Source organism: Leucoraja erinacea, chromosome 19, assembly GCF_028641065.1.
Source record: "Leucoraja erinacea ecotype New England chromosome 19, Leri_hhj_1, whole genome shotgun sequence".
Classification (NCBI taxonomy): domain Eukaryota; kingdom Metazoa; phylum Chordata; class Chondrichthyes; order Rajiformes; family Rajidae; genus Leucoraja; species Leucoraja erinaceus.
Window position 1 is genome coordinate 15650469 of NC_073395.1, and position 16100 is coordinate 15666568.

General features: G+C 44.4%; 1 protein-coding gene across 1 annotated transcript in view; it reads right to left on the reverse strand.

Annotated features, from left to right (window-relative positions):
• tmem178bb (transmembrane protein 178Bb) overlaps window positions 1-16100 on the reverse strand; it is a 241499-nt gene that overhangs the window by 173481 nt on the left and 51918 nt on the right. The window contains exon 2 of the mRNA XM_055650372.1: window positions 588-701. Within this exon, the coding sequence (XP_055506347.1) occupies window positions 588-701 (114 nt within the window). The remainder of the gene's footprint in view (window positions 1-587; window positions 702-16100) is intronic.

Below are 16100 nucleotides of genomic sequence, written 5' to 3' on the forward strand. Positions count from 1 at the left end.
TAATCTGCCACATTCACTGGCAGGAGAAGTGAGCGTCCCAGGCCAACATCCCCAGTATTGAGACTCGAGTTACATTCAGCTGGGCAGGTCATATCATTTTCATATCCAACTCCAGTTTCTCAACTAGTCCCATTTCTCTGAGCACTGTCATGGTAAAATATTACCAGGCAGACAGAGGAAGAGATTGAAGGGTGTAAAAAAAAAAGCAAGATTCCCACCGATTCTGGGGAATCTGTGGCCGGTGCCCACTCAAAGTGGAGAAGAAGCATTCAGGATGGTACTGATGGAACAGCAAGGCCATGTGTCCGGAGCACACAGATGCCTTGTATAAACGACTGAAGGATCGCACCCCTTCACAAACTATCCAGCCACCTGCCTTACCAGCCAACTCCTGCCCCATCCATGGAAGAGTCTGGTCCTCTGGACCCAAAGAACCAAGAGTGGAAGTAAGCCAACCTTCATCCCAAGAGACTGCCCAAGAAGAAGAAAAATGTCCCACATTCCCTTCACAAGCCACAGAGATCCCATCACATAACAACAATCACCAGCCTGTCGTTAACATGGAAGCACAAAGAATCTGGACTTACGCAGGGAGTGCCACTCATCTTGCCGGATGGTTTTTGTAATGTTGTATGAAAGGTTTTTCGGAAGAATAGCTGAGGAGTAATGGTATTTGATTGGCGTACACCTGTCCAGGACACCTGCGGGAAGACAAACAAAGGGCGTTAGAGGTACTCGTCAAACACATTGCATGTCATTTCTCCTGCGTGGCTCAGCCGCAGTGGGGGTTTTTTCTCATTCTCCTCCCTCCCATCAACAACACCATCACCTTTTTCTGTGTCGTCCCATCTCCCTCTGCCACTCTTGGCATCCAGGTAGATCTGGCTGTCTGCATGAGCAAGGCAGGAAGGAGGTACAACAAATGATTTAGAAGGCTAAAGGAACATTGGGATTCATTGCAAAAGGAATATAGGGCTTTGTGGTGAGACCACATAGAGCGTCGGTCTTGATACTTAGGGAGGGATATACCTGCTTGGGAGACAGTGCAGACAGGTTTTATTAGGCTGATTCCCGGCAGGAAAGATGAGGAGGTTGAGTCCATCTACTCTACAGAGAAGTACGTGGGGTTTTCGATGAAACGTAAGTACAAGTGGGGTTTTCGATGAAACAATGGGATATTAGGGCAGAAGTAATAAGATACATGTTAAACGCCTTTACTCCTACACTATCTACCTTATCCAAAATATTCTTGTCACTCCCATTGCTTGTCCTCATTTATGTTCCTGCTTTACTATGCAGAGTCAACATAACTGGTGGGAACTCTAACGTGAGGACTGGTAAGCTGTCCCACAGCAGTAGTGGTATTGGTAGGTATTAGTTCATCATTGTCACATGTACCATGATAACTTTTTCTTTGTGTGCTATCGAATCAAATCAAATAATATTATACATGGATATAATCAAGCAATACACAAATACTATCGATAGAGAGAAGAGAAAAATGTCAGAGTGCTGGAAGTGAAAACTGACGCTGGTGACTGGGAACAAGAGTCCTGACAGATTATATCAGCTGGGGACCACATGTGAGGAGACCATCCAGGCAAAAATCAACAATCAGTGTTCTGCTTACATCCAGTTCACTTTTGATTTTAAAATGTTAACATTATCCCAGATTGACTTCCATGTAACCCCAGTCTTAAAATGCTGGAGTACCTCAGTGGGTCAGGCAGTATCTCTTTACTCTAGGCCCCCTGCTGGCTTCCACCAGGAACTCTGCCGACCCCCGCCCGCCCCACTGCCCACCAGTAGTCTGGAGCCACCACACCACTCGAGCCCCAGGCTCGGCCCAGGCCCACACCCTCCACACAGACATGTCGACTCCTAGTTGCCCTCTCAGATGGGCTAAAAATCTCTCAGACTCAAAACAGGAGCTGCCCTTTTTACTTCCCGGTAAACAAGCTGTCAGACACCTCCTGAGAATAACCGAATAACAAATTGGAAGCCTTCCATAGTGTCACCTGCACCAGTAGAAACTGCCCGTGTGACAACAGTGAATGATAAAACTCAGGCTGGTCGTACCAAACACCTCCAAGACCCGATATGTCAAACTGCACTAACAGTAACTCACCCACCACCAATTTATACAGCTCCAACCTCGCCACTGCAACTGAAAATAACAAAATAATTAAGGGCAATTGTTATAAAAACAGTGAAATTCACTGCCTTAAAACCAACACAAGCTAAATGCTTAATAATTTAAGAAAGCTTTCATTATTTATCACTTTAGCTTTTTATAAAACTACAATGCAGCCTCCTGTTTCCTTTCTGGCTTAGCTCATATCCATGGTCACTGGAAGAAGTTAATCTTCTTCCACACTTTCTCAGTCTCTCGGAATCCTCCAGCTAAGTCAGGAGCCACACTCAGGAGCAACTTGATTAGTGCGGGTGTCAGGGGTTATGGGGAGAAGGCAGGGGAATGGAATTAAGAGGGAAACATAGATCAGCCATGATTGAATGGTGGAGTAGACTTGATGGGCCGAATGGCCTAATTCTGCTCCCAGAACTTATAAACACATACGTTGATAAATTGCCTTTAAAGCTGGGAGAACACGTTGCAACTGTGTATTGAGCAGAACGTAATGCTCGCTCTGAGGAGAGACGCTTGTATCTCATCCTTCCATTGTATCATTGTCTTTCAACATCCTGAATGGATTTAAATTTATCCAATTAATAATTGGAAAGATTGTCTTCGATCCTTGCGGAAACCTCAGTTCCACTCTCTGTTGAGGTCCGAGGCTGCTGACTATTGTCCATATCACCAAACCGTGTACTTTTACCTCCATTACGTCACCTGCTCCTCAGTTCAATTGCTGATAAAACCCACAGCCATGATGTATCTTGGCTCAACCACTCCAAATACTACACTGGCTAATATCCAATTCACCTGGGTCTAAATGAGACTGGAGAAGGGTGCCAACTGAAAGTGCTGTCTATCAACAAAATGTTGCCTCCACAGATGCTGCACAACTGACCTGAGTTAGTCCAGAACTTCTTGTTTTGCACAAGATTCCAGCATCTTCAGTTCCTTGTGTCTCCAATTCACCATTGTTTACAAATTTCAGCACATGTATGGGCTGCCTCTACCCCAGGTCATCCATCAGCATTTGCTCACTAACCCACAATTATCCCGTGCCTATATTTTAAAATCCTCCTCCTCATGTCCTCATGTCCAAACCTATGCACAAGCTGAACAATGTCTAATTCTGTAGCCACGTCTGGCTGGCAACCGTTCAATAAAAACAGAAAAATACTCAGCAGGTCAGGCAGCCTCTGTGGAGGGAGAAATTGACCCAAGGTTTCAGTTTCATCTGGATCAAGGAAAGTGAGAAAACAAGCCTGTTCCACGCTGTAGGAAAAGGGGAAGGACCCCAGAAGAGGGCTGGTAATGGGGTACAAACACGGAAGGTGGAGATTATGCAGGGCTGGAGACCAAGGGCGACTCAATGACAAATGAGATGGTGATGCGTGCTGAGAGAGGGAGGCTATTGTTAGTTAGTGAAAGTTGCTCCAGCTGAAGGAGGTGTAATCAGAAGGAGATAAAGTAGAGTGAAGGCATATCCTTCAACAAATTGGTAAGGACATTTTTGACAAATGAAAAACTACCATGACACAAATAATTGAGAATTTCAGTTTTACTTCGGAGTCAGGTGAGTGACTACGTGAAGACCCCGCCAGCATGCATGCGTGACATATCGTCTCACGCAGTGCAACAGGCAAAGGTGACCGTTTGTCCCGCATGGAGCGGTTGATGGAGCAAATGCGGGACTTGCTCCGGGAAATGGGGCTAGCCCGCCAATGGGAGTGCATATACACCCACAACAGTGCAATATCCATACTAATGTCGCATCATCATTGACTTAACGACATTGAATACTTTGAAGTATATACATTTCAAAATGGAAAAATTTGTTACTGCCAAACAATTGATTTCAGAGGAGAACCTTCTGGCATGGACTAGCTGGGATTCACAATTAACTCAGTCCACATGTCTGTAATGTTGCCAAAAGAAAAAGCAGCAGAATTGGCACAAGCCTGCAACAAATTAATGATTACCAATCAACCAACTATTCGACAGGTGGCAAGAGTAATTGGGAAATTAGTAGCAGCATTTCCAGCTACCTAGCTTGGACCTTTGCATTACCAAAACTTACAAAGAGCAAAGGTGCAAGCGCTAAAACAACATGCAGGTCATTTTGACCAAACCATGAAATTACCAGATAAAGGAATATCAGAATTACAATGGTGGAAAGTAAACATTCGGCATAGTTCCAGCCCCATCGTTATCAATAACCCAACATTCACGATACAAACGGATGCTAGTGCTCAAGGCTGGGGAGCAACTAACACTATATCTAGTACGGGTGGTAGATGGAACATACAAGAATCATCACTACTACAGACACTGGGTATAAACTATTTGGAAATGTTGGGTGCGTTTTATGGGCTCAAAGCTTACTGTTCAGCTATGCACCATTTGCATGTCCGCCTACAAATTGACAATACCACAGTGGTGGCCTATATTAATCATATGGGCGGGATAAAATCGATATCATGTGATAATCTGGTCAACACAATCTGGCAATGGTGTGTCGACAGACATATTTGGCTATCAGCAATTACCTACCAGGTAAGCTTAATACAGTGGCAGACACCAGGTCAAGAAAATTCAATGATAACACCGAATGGATGTTAAACCCCAAAGTATTTGCTGAAATTACAAAGCAATATGGAACACCAGATATCGACCTCTTCGCATCCCGACTGAATCACCAGGTATCAACATATGTCGCTTGGGAACCAGACCCTGAGGCAGCAGCGATGGACGCGTTCTCGCTGAACTGGGGAAAATTGTTCAGAATCAATTTATTTGTCAATGGAGAATTTTCTATGCCTTTTCCCCCTTCTGCCTCATCAGTCGGGTACTACGCAAAATACAGATGGACTCTGCTTCAGGTATTTTGGTAGTACCCGACTGGCCTACACAGCCATGGTTTCCTGTGGTCCTTGACATGGTCACTGAACCACCCATGACCATTCCCAGGAGACCAGATCTGTTGGTCCACCCTGTCACAGGCGAGAGTCATCCGTGCCATGACAGAATAAATCTGTTGGGTTGCAGAATTTTAAAATACCATTATTGGACCTGGGACTGTCAAACAGGACCGTGGACATGATGACAGCATCTCACCGACAATCCACCAAGAAACAGTACCTCTCCAGCATCAGGAAGTGGGAAGCGTACTGTTCAAGAACAGGGACGACATATAGAACAGCAACCATAACGAACGTACTGGAGTTCCTGTCCAGCCTTCACTACGATGAAGGTCTGAGTTACAGTACAATTAATTGTGCGAGCAGTGTTCTATCAGCCTACCTGTGGCAGGCACCAGCACAACAGTCCATAGGGTCACATCCGCTGGTGGCCAAATGAATGAAAGGCATCTTTAATACCAACCCTCCTAGACCAAGGTACACCCAGATCTGGGACGTCAGTGTCATCCTGTCATTTCTAAGGGGATGGTCACCAGCCAGATCCCTGACTCTGGAACAGCTCACCCTGAAAACGGTAATGCTGATGGCTTTAGTCTCAGCCCAAAGGGTCCAGTCCCTACACCTTCTCAGACTGGACAATATGGTCATATCAGCTGACCAAGTTACATTTACCATCTGGGAGCTGGTTAAGCAGAGCAGACCGGGAACTTCAGGACTAACTATGGAATTCCGGGCGTACCCACCTGACCCCCGTTTATGTGTCATGACTCATTTGCTGCAATATCGCAACACAACCAAAGAATCCCGAGGGAGAGAAAAGGCACTATGGGTCAGCTACAAAAAGCCACATGGTCGGGTGTCAGTACAAACCATCTCTAGATGGCTCAGACAGGTATTGGGAGCTGCTGGGGTGGATACTGACATTTTTTACATCTCACTCCACCAGGGCAGTAGCTACACTGGCGGCTAAGCATATGGACGTGCCATTGGACCATATCCTGGCAACAGCAGGGTGGTCCACGGAAAGAACTTTCCAAATGTTCTATAATAAGCCAATTGCTAAACCTGTATTATTTGCAGAAAGGATTTTAAATTCCGCAAATATATAATTTAAGCCCGGGGAGCATTATTTTTCTTTGTTTAAAATAAATATTGTTATTGTTTTTTAAAAATGAATTCATGTTTGATTACGATAACATACTTCCTCCCTTGGATGACTTCGGCAGTGAGTGAAGCATGGACTGTTACACGGTTTGAAATCACAGAGCTTTAAAATCTTCACGTAGTCACTCGCGTGACTCCGAAGTAAAATAGTAAGATTAAACGAGAACTTACCAGTTTGAAGTTTGATCTTTATTTTATGAGGAGTTACGATGAGGGATTACGTGCCCTCCGCTCCCGCCGTCAATTATAAAGGTCAACTGGTATCCTAGTTCTTCTTATCTTGACTATGTTTATTTCATTGACAATGACTTTACTATGTTTATTTCAATTACTGTGTTTTCTGTGATTCCACACCGCTGCTTTGAAGAATGTCGAGCATGCGTGCTGGCGGGGTCTTCACATAATCCCTCATCGTAACTACTCATATAATAAAGATCAAACTTCAAACTGGTAAGTTCTCGTTTAATCTTACTATTACCTATTGTTATCCAAGATACAGTCAGTGTAAGGACAGCGATGGCAGTTCATCGTTAAATTATCTACAGGAGAATTTTGTTATGGCCAGTCTGTTGCATGCCCAACAAAAGAGGGTCTAGAAACATTGTTAGGGATTGATGCTGGGCAGCGGAAAGGAATCTAAGTGGGGAGCGTTCTTGGAGTAATGATTATAATTCAGTTAGAATTAGCATTGCTTTTAAAAAAGTCCAGAGGTAAGATTGGAGAAAATGGCTTGTTGAGTGAAGGCCAATTCTGAAAGACAATGTAGTGATTTTGCAAAGGTATATGGAAAATAGCTAGTTGAATGTAAAGATAGACACAAAATGCCGGTGAGAGCTATGATGGTGCCTTTAGATCTCACTACTTTCTCCGTTGCTGCAGCTTATCCCACGAGCTTGTTCCACCTTTCCTCAGCTCGCCAACTGCAGCTTAAACTTGCATTCCTGCAATGTGAGTGTCTTTGCCAAAGCCAGGATGCATTGTCCATCGGCCAGTTAAACAGCTGATGGTGGGGCTGACTGGTGTCAGAATCCCCTGCAACTTAGATCTCTGCTTGCATCAAAAATCAATATCAGTGCTGCTGGACTGAATTGCCTTTTCACTAGGCCAGGATGGTGCGATTCTCTCCCTTAGGACCACTAATTAAATGGATGGATATTGATCAAATTCTGACTGCTTCATGGTCACACTTACTTATATTAGTAGTTTGTTTCATGCAGCGTTAAAAACGATGTAAATAATTTTTTCAGCTGTGAAAGTCAGGCTTACTGAGTCAGGCATTTTCTCAGTTACTGGGCCAGCAGAATAGCTGCTTCAGTCCCAGCCTCTGCATTATCAGCCTGGTAATATGAAGAGGAAAACATTGTTGTCTGGATTACAAGTTCAATACTAAGAACACCACAGTAACATACTCCCGTTTCATTGTTTAAAAAACATAGCATCACTTTCCTTTTCTGGAAGATGTTTAGATTAGAATAGATTATTGTCATTTACACCAGGATGCAGTGAGATTCCTTGTTTACATGAAGTTCACAGAACAAATGGTACCCGGCATAGTGGCGCAGCTTCAGCTTCAGATGCCCGGGTTCAATGCTGACTACGGGTGCCGACTGTACGTTCTCCCCGTGACCAGCGTGGGTTTTCCCCGTGTGCTCTAGCTTCCTCCCACACTCCAAAGACGTAAAGGCTTGTGGGTTAGCTGGCTTCCATTAGATTGTAAATTGTCCCTAATATGTCTATGGGATAGTGTTATTGTGCGGGGATAGCTGGTCAGTGGGCTGACTCAGTGGGCTGAAGGGCCCGTTTCCACACTGTATCTCTAAACTAAACTAAAGTACATGTACAGTAATGATAAATACATCAATAAATACAATGGCAAGTGCAAAATAGCAGAGTGAATTATACTGTATGATTGTAATGTAAAATCCAAGTAGTGCAAAAAGATATTAAAGCAGATTGTTTGTTCAGAAGACCATTGCCAGCAAGGCAAGAATTTATTGCCCGTTTCTCGTTGTCCCTGAACTGAGTGGGCAGCTAATAGTCAGCCATGGTGGAGGGTGTGGAATCTCATGCGGGCCACACATAGTGAGAATGGCAGCATTGTCTTCAATGGGCATTGATGAACCAGGTGTGTTTTTATGCCAAGCATTCGTTCCACGATTGTTCTATTGGGAATGTTCGATTCTCTCTAAACCAGTGAACTGTGGAGGATGTCAGTAACTAGTTCAAAATTGAGATAGGCTGGACTATGGAGGATTGAAGGGTTACGGAAGTGAAGCAGGAAGGTAGAGTTGAGGCATGGGGTCGTCATTTAAGATCTTAGTGAACAGCGGAGAGGACTCGCGAGTCTGAATGAGTTGGTCCTGTTCTGTTTCTTATGTCTCTCAATATAACCACAGAGTCATATACCACTGACACAGGCCCTTCAGCCCACAGAGTTTGTGCTGACCATCAACCAACCACCCACACACACTAATCCTACACTACCCCATTTTATTCTCCCCACATTTGCATCAGCTCCCCCTACATTCTATCACTCACGTACACATTAGGGGCAATTTGCCAACCCACGCATGTTTTGGGATGTGGAAGGAAACCGGAACATCCAGGAGGAACACGCATAGTCACAGGGACAACGTGCAAACTCCACACAGACAGCACCGGAGGTCAGGATCGAACCCTGGTACCTGGAGCTGTGTGACAGCAGATCTACTAGCTGTGCCGCTATGCTGACAGACTGTATCATCCTTTTCCGGGTTACTAGTGTAGAACACAACCGATACAACAGGCATTGCAGCATTTTGCCATGGCGTGTTCTACAGCACTATCTGAAACCATAGCCTGTACTGTGTAAACAACAGGGCACCCTGTACATGGGAATAGCACAACATACGAGTTCTCCTACTAGTCATACATTATACTGGCTCAGATTTATATTGGTGTCTTTTCATCAATGGTGGATCCATACCCTTCCTTTCCAACATCACTCCAATCCACTTTAGCACAAAGACTACAGTAGTTCAGAGAGGATATTGTCACCATCACCTCAAGGGCAATTAAAGGCAGGTAACAAATTCAATCCTTTCAGTGGCAGATACCTCTACCAAGTGAACTTAGTATGCAATATTATTCCCTCGATAATTAGTCTGGTAATAAAATCACAACAGCACTGTTCTCTAGGCTACTTGATGGTATCATGAACCCTTAACTTTCAATCCTCCAGTACAATTCTAGCATTTATTTCAAGAGGGCCGATATACAAAAACAGGGATGTAATGCTGAGGCTCTATAAGGGGCTGGGTAAGACCGCATTTAGAATATTGTGAGTAATTTTGGTCACCATATCTGAGGAAGGATGTGCTGGCTCTGGAGAGGGTCCAGAGGAGGTTTACAAGAATGACCCCGGGAATGAGTAGGTTAACCTATGGTGAGTGTTTGTCAGCACGATGACTGTACTCGCTGGAGTTTAGAAGAATGAGGGGGGACCTCATTGAAACATACAGTATAGTGAAAGACTTGGATAGAGTGGATGTGGAGACGATGTTTCCACTAGTGGGAAAGTCTAGGACTAGAGGTCATAGCCTCAGAATTAATGGACGTTCTTTTAGGAAGGAGATGAAGGGAAATTTCTTTAGTCAGAGGTTTGTGAATTCTTTGCCACAGAAGGATGTGGTAAAGTCAGTGGATATTTTTAAGGCAGAGATAGTTAGATTCTTGAAAGGGGTCAGAGGTTATGGGAAGAAGCAGGATCAGCCATGATTGAATGGCGGAGTAGACTTGATGGGCCGAATGACCTAATTCTTCTCCTATTCCTTATAACCTTGTGGGGAGACAGCATCTCTGAATAACACGGGATTCTTGATGGTTGTGCTTGTTGAGTGGACCACTGGGCTTGCTTCCATGCTTCTTCTTCTTGCGAATGGCGTGCACAGCCTAAAGTTTTAGGACAACTTGTTCTATTTGATCTAAGTTGATTGTGCATGCTGGGTTGATTGCATTCGTTGAAACAGGGCGGACCACATGAAGGTTGCAATCTCCCACCCCACTTACATGCTGTAAACTCTTATCTCACAACTACAGTTCTGTTGCCTGGTTCACAGCTCCAGCTTTGCAATCATCATTTTGATTTTCTTTGGGTTACTAATCCAGGAGGTTATCAGTCTAGCAGCATACCCTGGTCATGTCCACCACAGAGCTACTCTTTTGGTTACTGGCCCATTCATATAAGCATTAAAAGGCAGAATCAATCCATTCTCCAAATGGGAATTGGACAGGGACTTAGTATAATTTGCAGGGTTGTGGGGAATTGGACTGGTGATATTGAGTGAAAAAACTGACTGCAGGTGGAACTCAACGAGCCAGGCAGCATCTGGAGAGGGAAATGGACAGTTGATGCTTCTGGCCGACTCCACCAAGTTCCTCCAGTAGTTTGTTCTTTTACTCAAGGTTCTGGCATCTGCAGTCTCTTGTGACACCTTGACTGCTGATATTGTTCCACTAGGGGGTGGCAAATACACAACGGGCTGACCAACCCCCTTCTGAGTTGTAACTATAGTTTTATTTCAAAAATTCTAGGAATGTTTAGATAGAGAGGTGAATATGCAGGGAATGAAGGGAAATGGATCATGTGCAGGCAGTTGAGATTAGTTTAACCCGGCATAACTTTGGCACAGACATTGTGGGCAGAGGGGCCTGTTCCTATGATGCAGAAACATAGAAACACAGAAAACAGGAGCAGGAGTTGGCCATTTGGCCTTTCGAGCCGGCATTCCTTGATTCCGTTAGCCCTAACAGCAAAATCTAACTCTCTCTTGAATACACGTTTTATGTTCGATGCACTGTTTTAATCCCTGTGATATCATAACATAACCAGTAGAGAGCCACTGCCGGCTGGTTACTAGTCTGGCAACATCACCTAACCATTACATAATTCATTCCAAATAATTACTTGGCAATGTGCCAGGTCTCAGATTGTGAAACTCACGTTGAATCTGAATCTATAATAGACTCGGCTTTAATGCTGTCTTCGGCAACGCAGTTGCTTAGCAACCAGCACATTTTGTGTGTGATTACAGCTCCAGGATGCTTGTATCTCAGCCCCACTGACAAGAGGCAAGAGAGTGTGAAAATGTGACAGGCTTGTCCACTGAAGGGTTGCACCTCTCTCGCAGAGTACGAAATCTATTGACTAACATCTAACAATTCTACATTTTGAACAGCCACAATAGAAAATGCTATGACTGAGGCTGTTAAAGACTTGCATTTTTGATATGTTGAATTAGAGGCTCCTGAATCAGAGCCCGTGGGAAAACAAGACAGGTTCCTGCATTTGACAGCCCAAAGGCAGTGGGCTGAAGATGTCTGCTGCTGATTAATGTATGGGTAAACACTACAACTGAGCCCACAGCAGCAGGGAAAGCCTAGGCTCCTCGCCCACCTTGTGCTGGGTAAGTTGGTCTCATTGTTTGGGCTGCGTTACATGTTTGCGATGGTCGGACTATCATCCCCAATGTTCCATACATAGTTGGAGCCATACCTGGTGCCTGATGTGCATCGATTCCATCCTCGCATATCATCAGCCCCTCTGGTACCTAGAAATCACCTTACCTTACCTTTTACCTCATGGTCTCTAGATAGACACAAAATGCTGGAGTAACTCAGCGGGTCAAGCAGCATCTCTGGAGAAAAGTAACAGGTGACATTTTGGGTCGAGTCCCTTCTTCAGACTGAGAGTCAGGGAAGGGGAAACTAGAGGTATATCTTTCCTACCTGTGACGTACCTCTCATACCTCTCCGCGGACTCGCAGTCAGAGGAGAGGTATTCTTCAGAGATGCTGCCTGACCCGCTGAGTTACCCCAGCATTCTCAGAGGGCCGGACAACATCAGCGGAGGGAAATGGACAGACAAAGTTTCGGAGGTGGTTTAATGATCATCTACAATTATGCAATAAGCACAGTGGCAGAACAATAACAATCCACGTCAGTCACAGCAAAGGAAGACAATTAGCAAATGCACTTGCTGGGAATCTTTAATAAAACCATAAAATGCTGTAAACACTTGGAAAGTCAGGCAGTATCAGTGGAAAGGGAAGCAGAGTTAACATTTCAAGCCCAGAATTATTCATCAGAATTAACAGGTCGTGAATCTGAAACTTTATTTTTGTGTTTTTCCATAGATGCTGCCTAGTCTGCTGAGTGTTTTCAGCATATTCTGGTTTTATTTTGGCAATTGGAAGATGCTGCTGAGATTCTCGGTGGATAGAAATAGATAAAGAGATAGTGGGGAGGTTAACCTGTTCAGTGTAACCCCCGGTAGACAAAAGTGCTGGAGAAACTCAGCGGGTGCAGCAGCATCTATGGAGCGAAGGAAATACGCAACGTTTCGGGCCGAAACCCTTCTTCAAACCCAGGTTCAGTCTGAAGAAGGGTTTCGGCCCGAAACGTTGCCTATTTCCTTCGCTCCATCGATGCTGCTGCACCCGCTGATTTTCTCCAGCACTTTTGTCTACCTACGATTTTCCAGCATCTGCAGTTCCTTCCTAAACAGAGTATCACACCCGAGTGTACTCAGGTCATGGCCAATAGTGAAGAAGAAAGACTTGGCAGTGAACAGGTTAAATTAACTTGAAGTTAATAAATCACCTGGGCCCAATTGAATAAATCCTGGGATACTGAGAGAAATAAGGAAAGGAAAGGCAGAGACATGGGAACCTTCCAAAGATCCATGGTCCAGGAATGGTGCCTGAGGACTGGTAAAGTACAAGTGCAACAGACCTGTTCAAAAATGGTGCAGGGATAAATCCAGTGACTCCAGTTCTGCCATTTTAACTTGGAGAGGAAAGGTTCTAGAAATAATTGTGGAGAAAATGATCAGTAACTTGGACAAGTTTGATTTGATTAAAGACTTGTCTGTTAACGAAAAATCATGTTTAACTAATCTGATAGAATCTTTCAGCTCATTGAGAAAATTGATGAGGGAAATATGGCCGATGAGACAATATCCAGAGTTCTGAAAGACATTTAACAAGGTGCTATTTACGGATGATAGAAAACTAGCCAGGTCACAGGGAGAGTGGTAGTGAAGAAGGGTCCCGACCCGAACCAATGTTTGAGCATTTTTCTCCATGGATGCTGCCTGACCCCTCTCAGTTATTCCACAGTCTGGAATTTTGCTCGTGGTAGTGAAGGATTGTTCTCTGGGTTGGAGGGAAGTGACCAGTGGCTTTTCCCAAGGGATGGTAACAGGAGCACTGGTTTTCAGAGAACAAGCTCCAACTTTCCAGATGGCACCAAGGAGATGTACCGAACTGTGAGGAGGATAGTGAGAGACGTCAAGGAGAGTATCCACTGGAACTAGTATAGAAAACTACAATAGTAAGCATGGATATGGTTGGCCAAAGGGCCTGAATCTGTGCTGTATGCCTCTACAACTATATAGAGTTTTCTGCACTAAATTTCATCAGCTTGTCTATATAGACAGGCTGCCCAAATGGGCAGATGAAATTTAGTGCAGAAAAATGTGAAGAGTTACATCTTGGTAGCAAGAATCAGAAGAGTCAATGTAAGATAGGGTATCCGATCCTAAGGGGCACAAGAACAGAGAGAGATGGGGATATACATGCATGGAACATCGCAACATGGAGACTGCAGATGCTGGACCAAGTGACAAGCAGATTCAGAAAGCATACAGAAAGCATGCAGAACCCTGGGCTTTATAAATGGGGACATGCAGTACATGGGCAAGGAGCTCATGATATACCCTGATAGAGCAACAGACAGGTCACAACTGTTGGATTGTATCCAGCACTGGGCGCCATACATAGAAACATAGAAAATATGTGCAGGAGTAGGCCATTCGGCCCTTCGAACCTGCACCACCATTCAATATGATCATGGCTGATCATCCAACTCAGTATCGCGTACCTGCCTTCTCTCCATACCCCCTGATCCCCCGTAGCCACAAGGGCCACATCTAACTCCCTCTTAAATATAGCCAATGAACTGGCCTCAACTACCTTCTGTGGCAGAGAATTCCAGAGACTCACCACTCTCTGTTTGAAAAATGTTTTTCTCATCTCAGTCCTAAAAGACTTCCCCCTTATCCTTAAACTGTGACCCTTTGTTCTGGACTTCCCCAACATCGGGAACAATCTTCCTGCATCTAGCCTGTCGAACCCCTTAAGAATTTTGTAAGTTTCTATAAGATCCCCCCTCAATCTTCTAAATTCTAGCGAGTACAAGCCGAGTCTATCCAGTCTTCTAAGGCTGTAAAGGCATTGGAGAGGATACAGTTGTGATTTATTGAAATGATTCCCCAGGGTGGAGGATATTGTCCAGGTCCTGCTACGTTTGGATGTGGACTGTTTCATTATCTGACGCGTCGTGAATGTTATTGAACATTCATATCTTTTAGTTTATTTCTCTCTATAACTTCCCTCATTCACACTTCCCTCGTTAACCTATCAACCAGATGGTTTCCTCCACAACTAATCGCCATGGCAATCCTGATCTCACCTTGTCCGAGATATTCCCTTTGCTCTCTCCATCTCTCCCTCACCCACACTACAATCTAATCTATCGTCTCTCGAAAGAAGAGTCAATGACCTGAGATATTAATTAGCTTTCCCTCTCTACGGATGCTGCCTGACCTGCTGATACCCAGATCTATCTTAACAGCAGCATTCAACAGTCTGACACCATTTATGTAATATTCTGTTGTAACAGTATTCCCACCAAAATGGATAACCTCACATATCAGTGCATTGTGCACCATCTGCCATCTCTTGGCCCACACACACAACTTATCTGTATCTCCTTTAAGGCTCCTCACAACTTCACTCCCCCATCCCCACACCTTCTTTATATCATCAGCAAACTTGGCTACGGCACAGTTGGTCCCTTCCTCTGACAGCCATGCAGGTTTTAAATAGCCGAACCCTCAGCTGTGGCACCAGTTACCGTTGCAAATCTGAAGCTGCCACGTCCGCTCGTGCTCTCTCCAAAATGGGGTTTACAGATGCACTCATTTAGTCTTTAGTCAGAGGCTGGTGAATCTGTGAAATTCTTTGCCACAGAAGGCCGTAGAGGCAAAGTGATTACATTTAAGGCAGAGATAGATAGATTCTTGATTAGTACAGAACTGAGGTTATGGGGAGAAGGCAGGAGAATGGAGTTAGGAGGGTGAGGTAGATCAGCCATGATTGAATGGCGGAGTAGACTTGATGGGCCGAATGGGCTAATTCTACTCCTATCTCTTATGATCTTATGATCTTATTCTGAAACGAAAACAGAAGGTTCAGGAAACACTCAGCAGGTCAGGCAGCAAAAACAAAGTCAACATTTCATGTTGATGACCTTGGTAACAGTGTCATAAACTCATGGAATCGTAAGCACAGCAACAACAAGCCCTTTCAGCAACATCTCTTATGCATCTTTCACATTCTCCCTGTGATGTGATGGCCAGGACTGTACACAATTCTCCAAGTGTGGTTTAACTAACGGTTTGTGCAGTTGCAACATGATAACCCAACCTTAATACCCATGGCCTTAAGCCAGGGAAGAAAAGCATACTAAATGCCTTCTTAACTTCTCTATCCATCTATGCACCCACTTTCAGGGAGCTATGGATCTGCACCACAAAGTCCCTCTGTACATCATTAGTCCTAAGGTCAATACCGTTTGGTCAAGTCCTAAGGTCAATACTCCCTACAGTATGTCCTGCTAGGATTTGACTTCCAAAAGTGCAGTGCTCACACTTCCCTTGAATCAATTCCAGCTGCCACAATTCCGTCCAGCTTCTCGGCTGATCTATCATACCGAGACAATCTTCTTTGCTATCTATGGCTGACTCCACCAACTAATTGATATTTGAGAAAATTTGATAAATA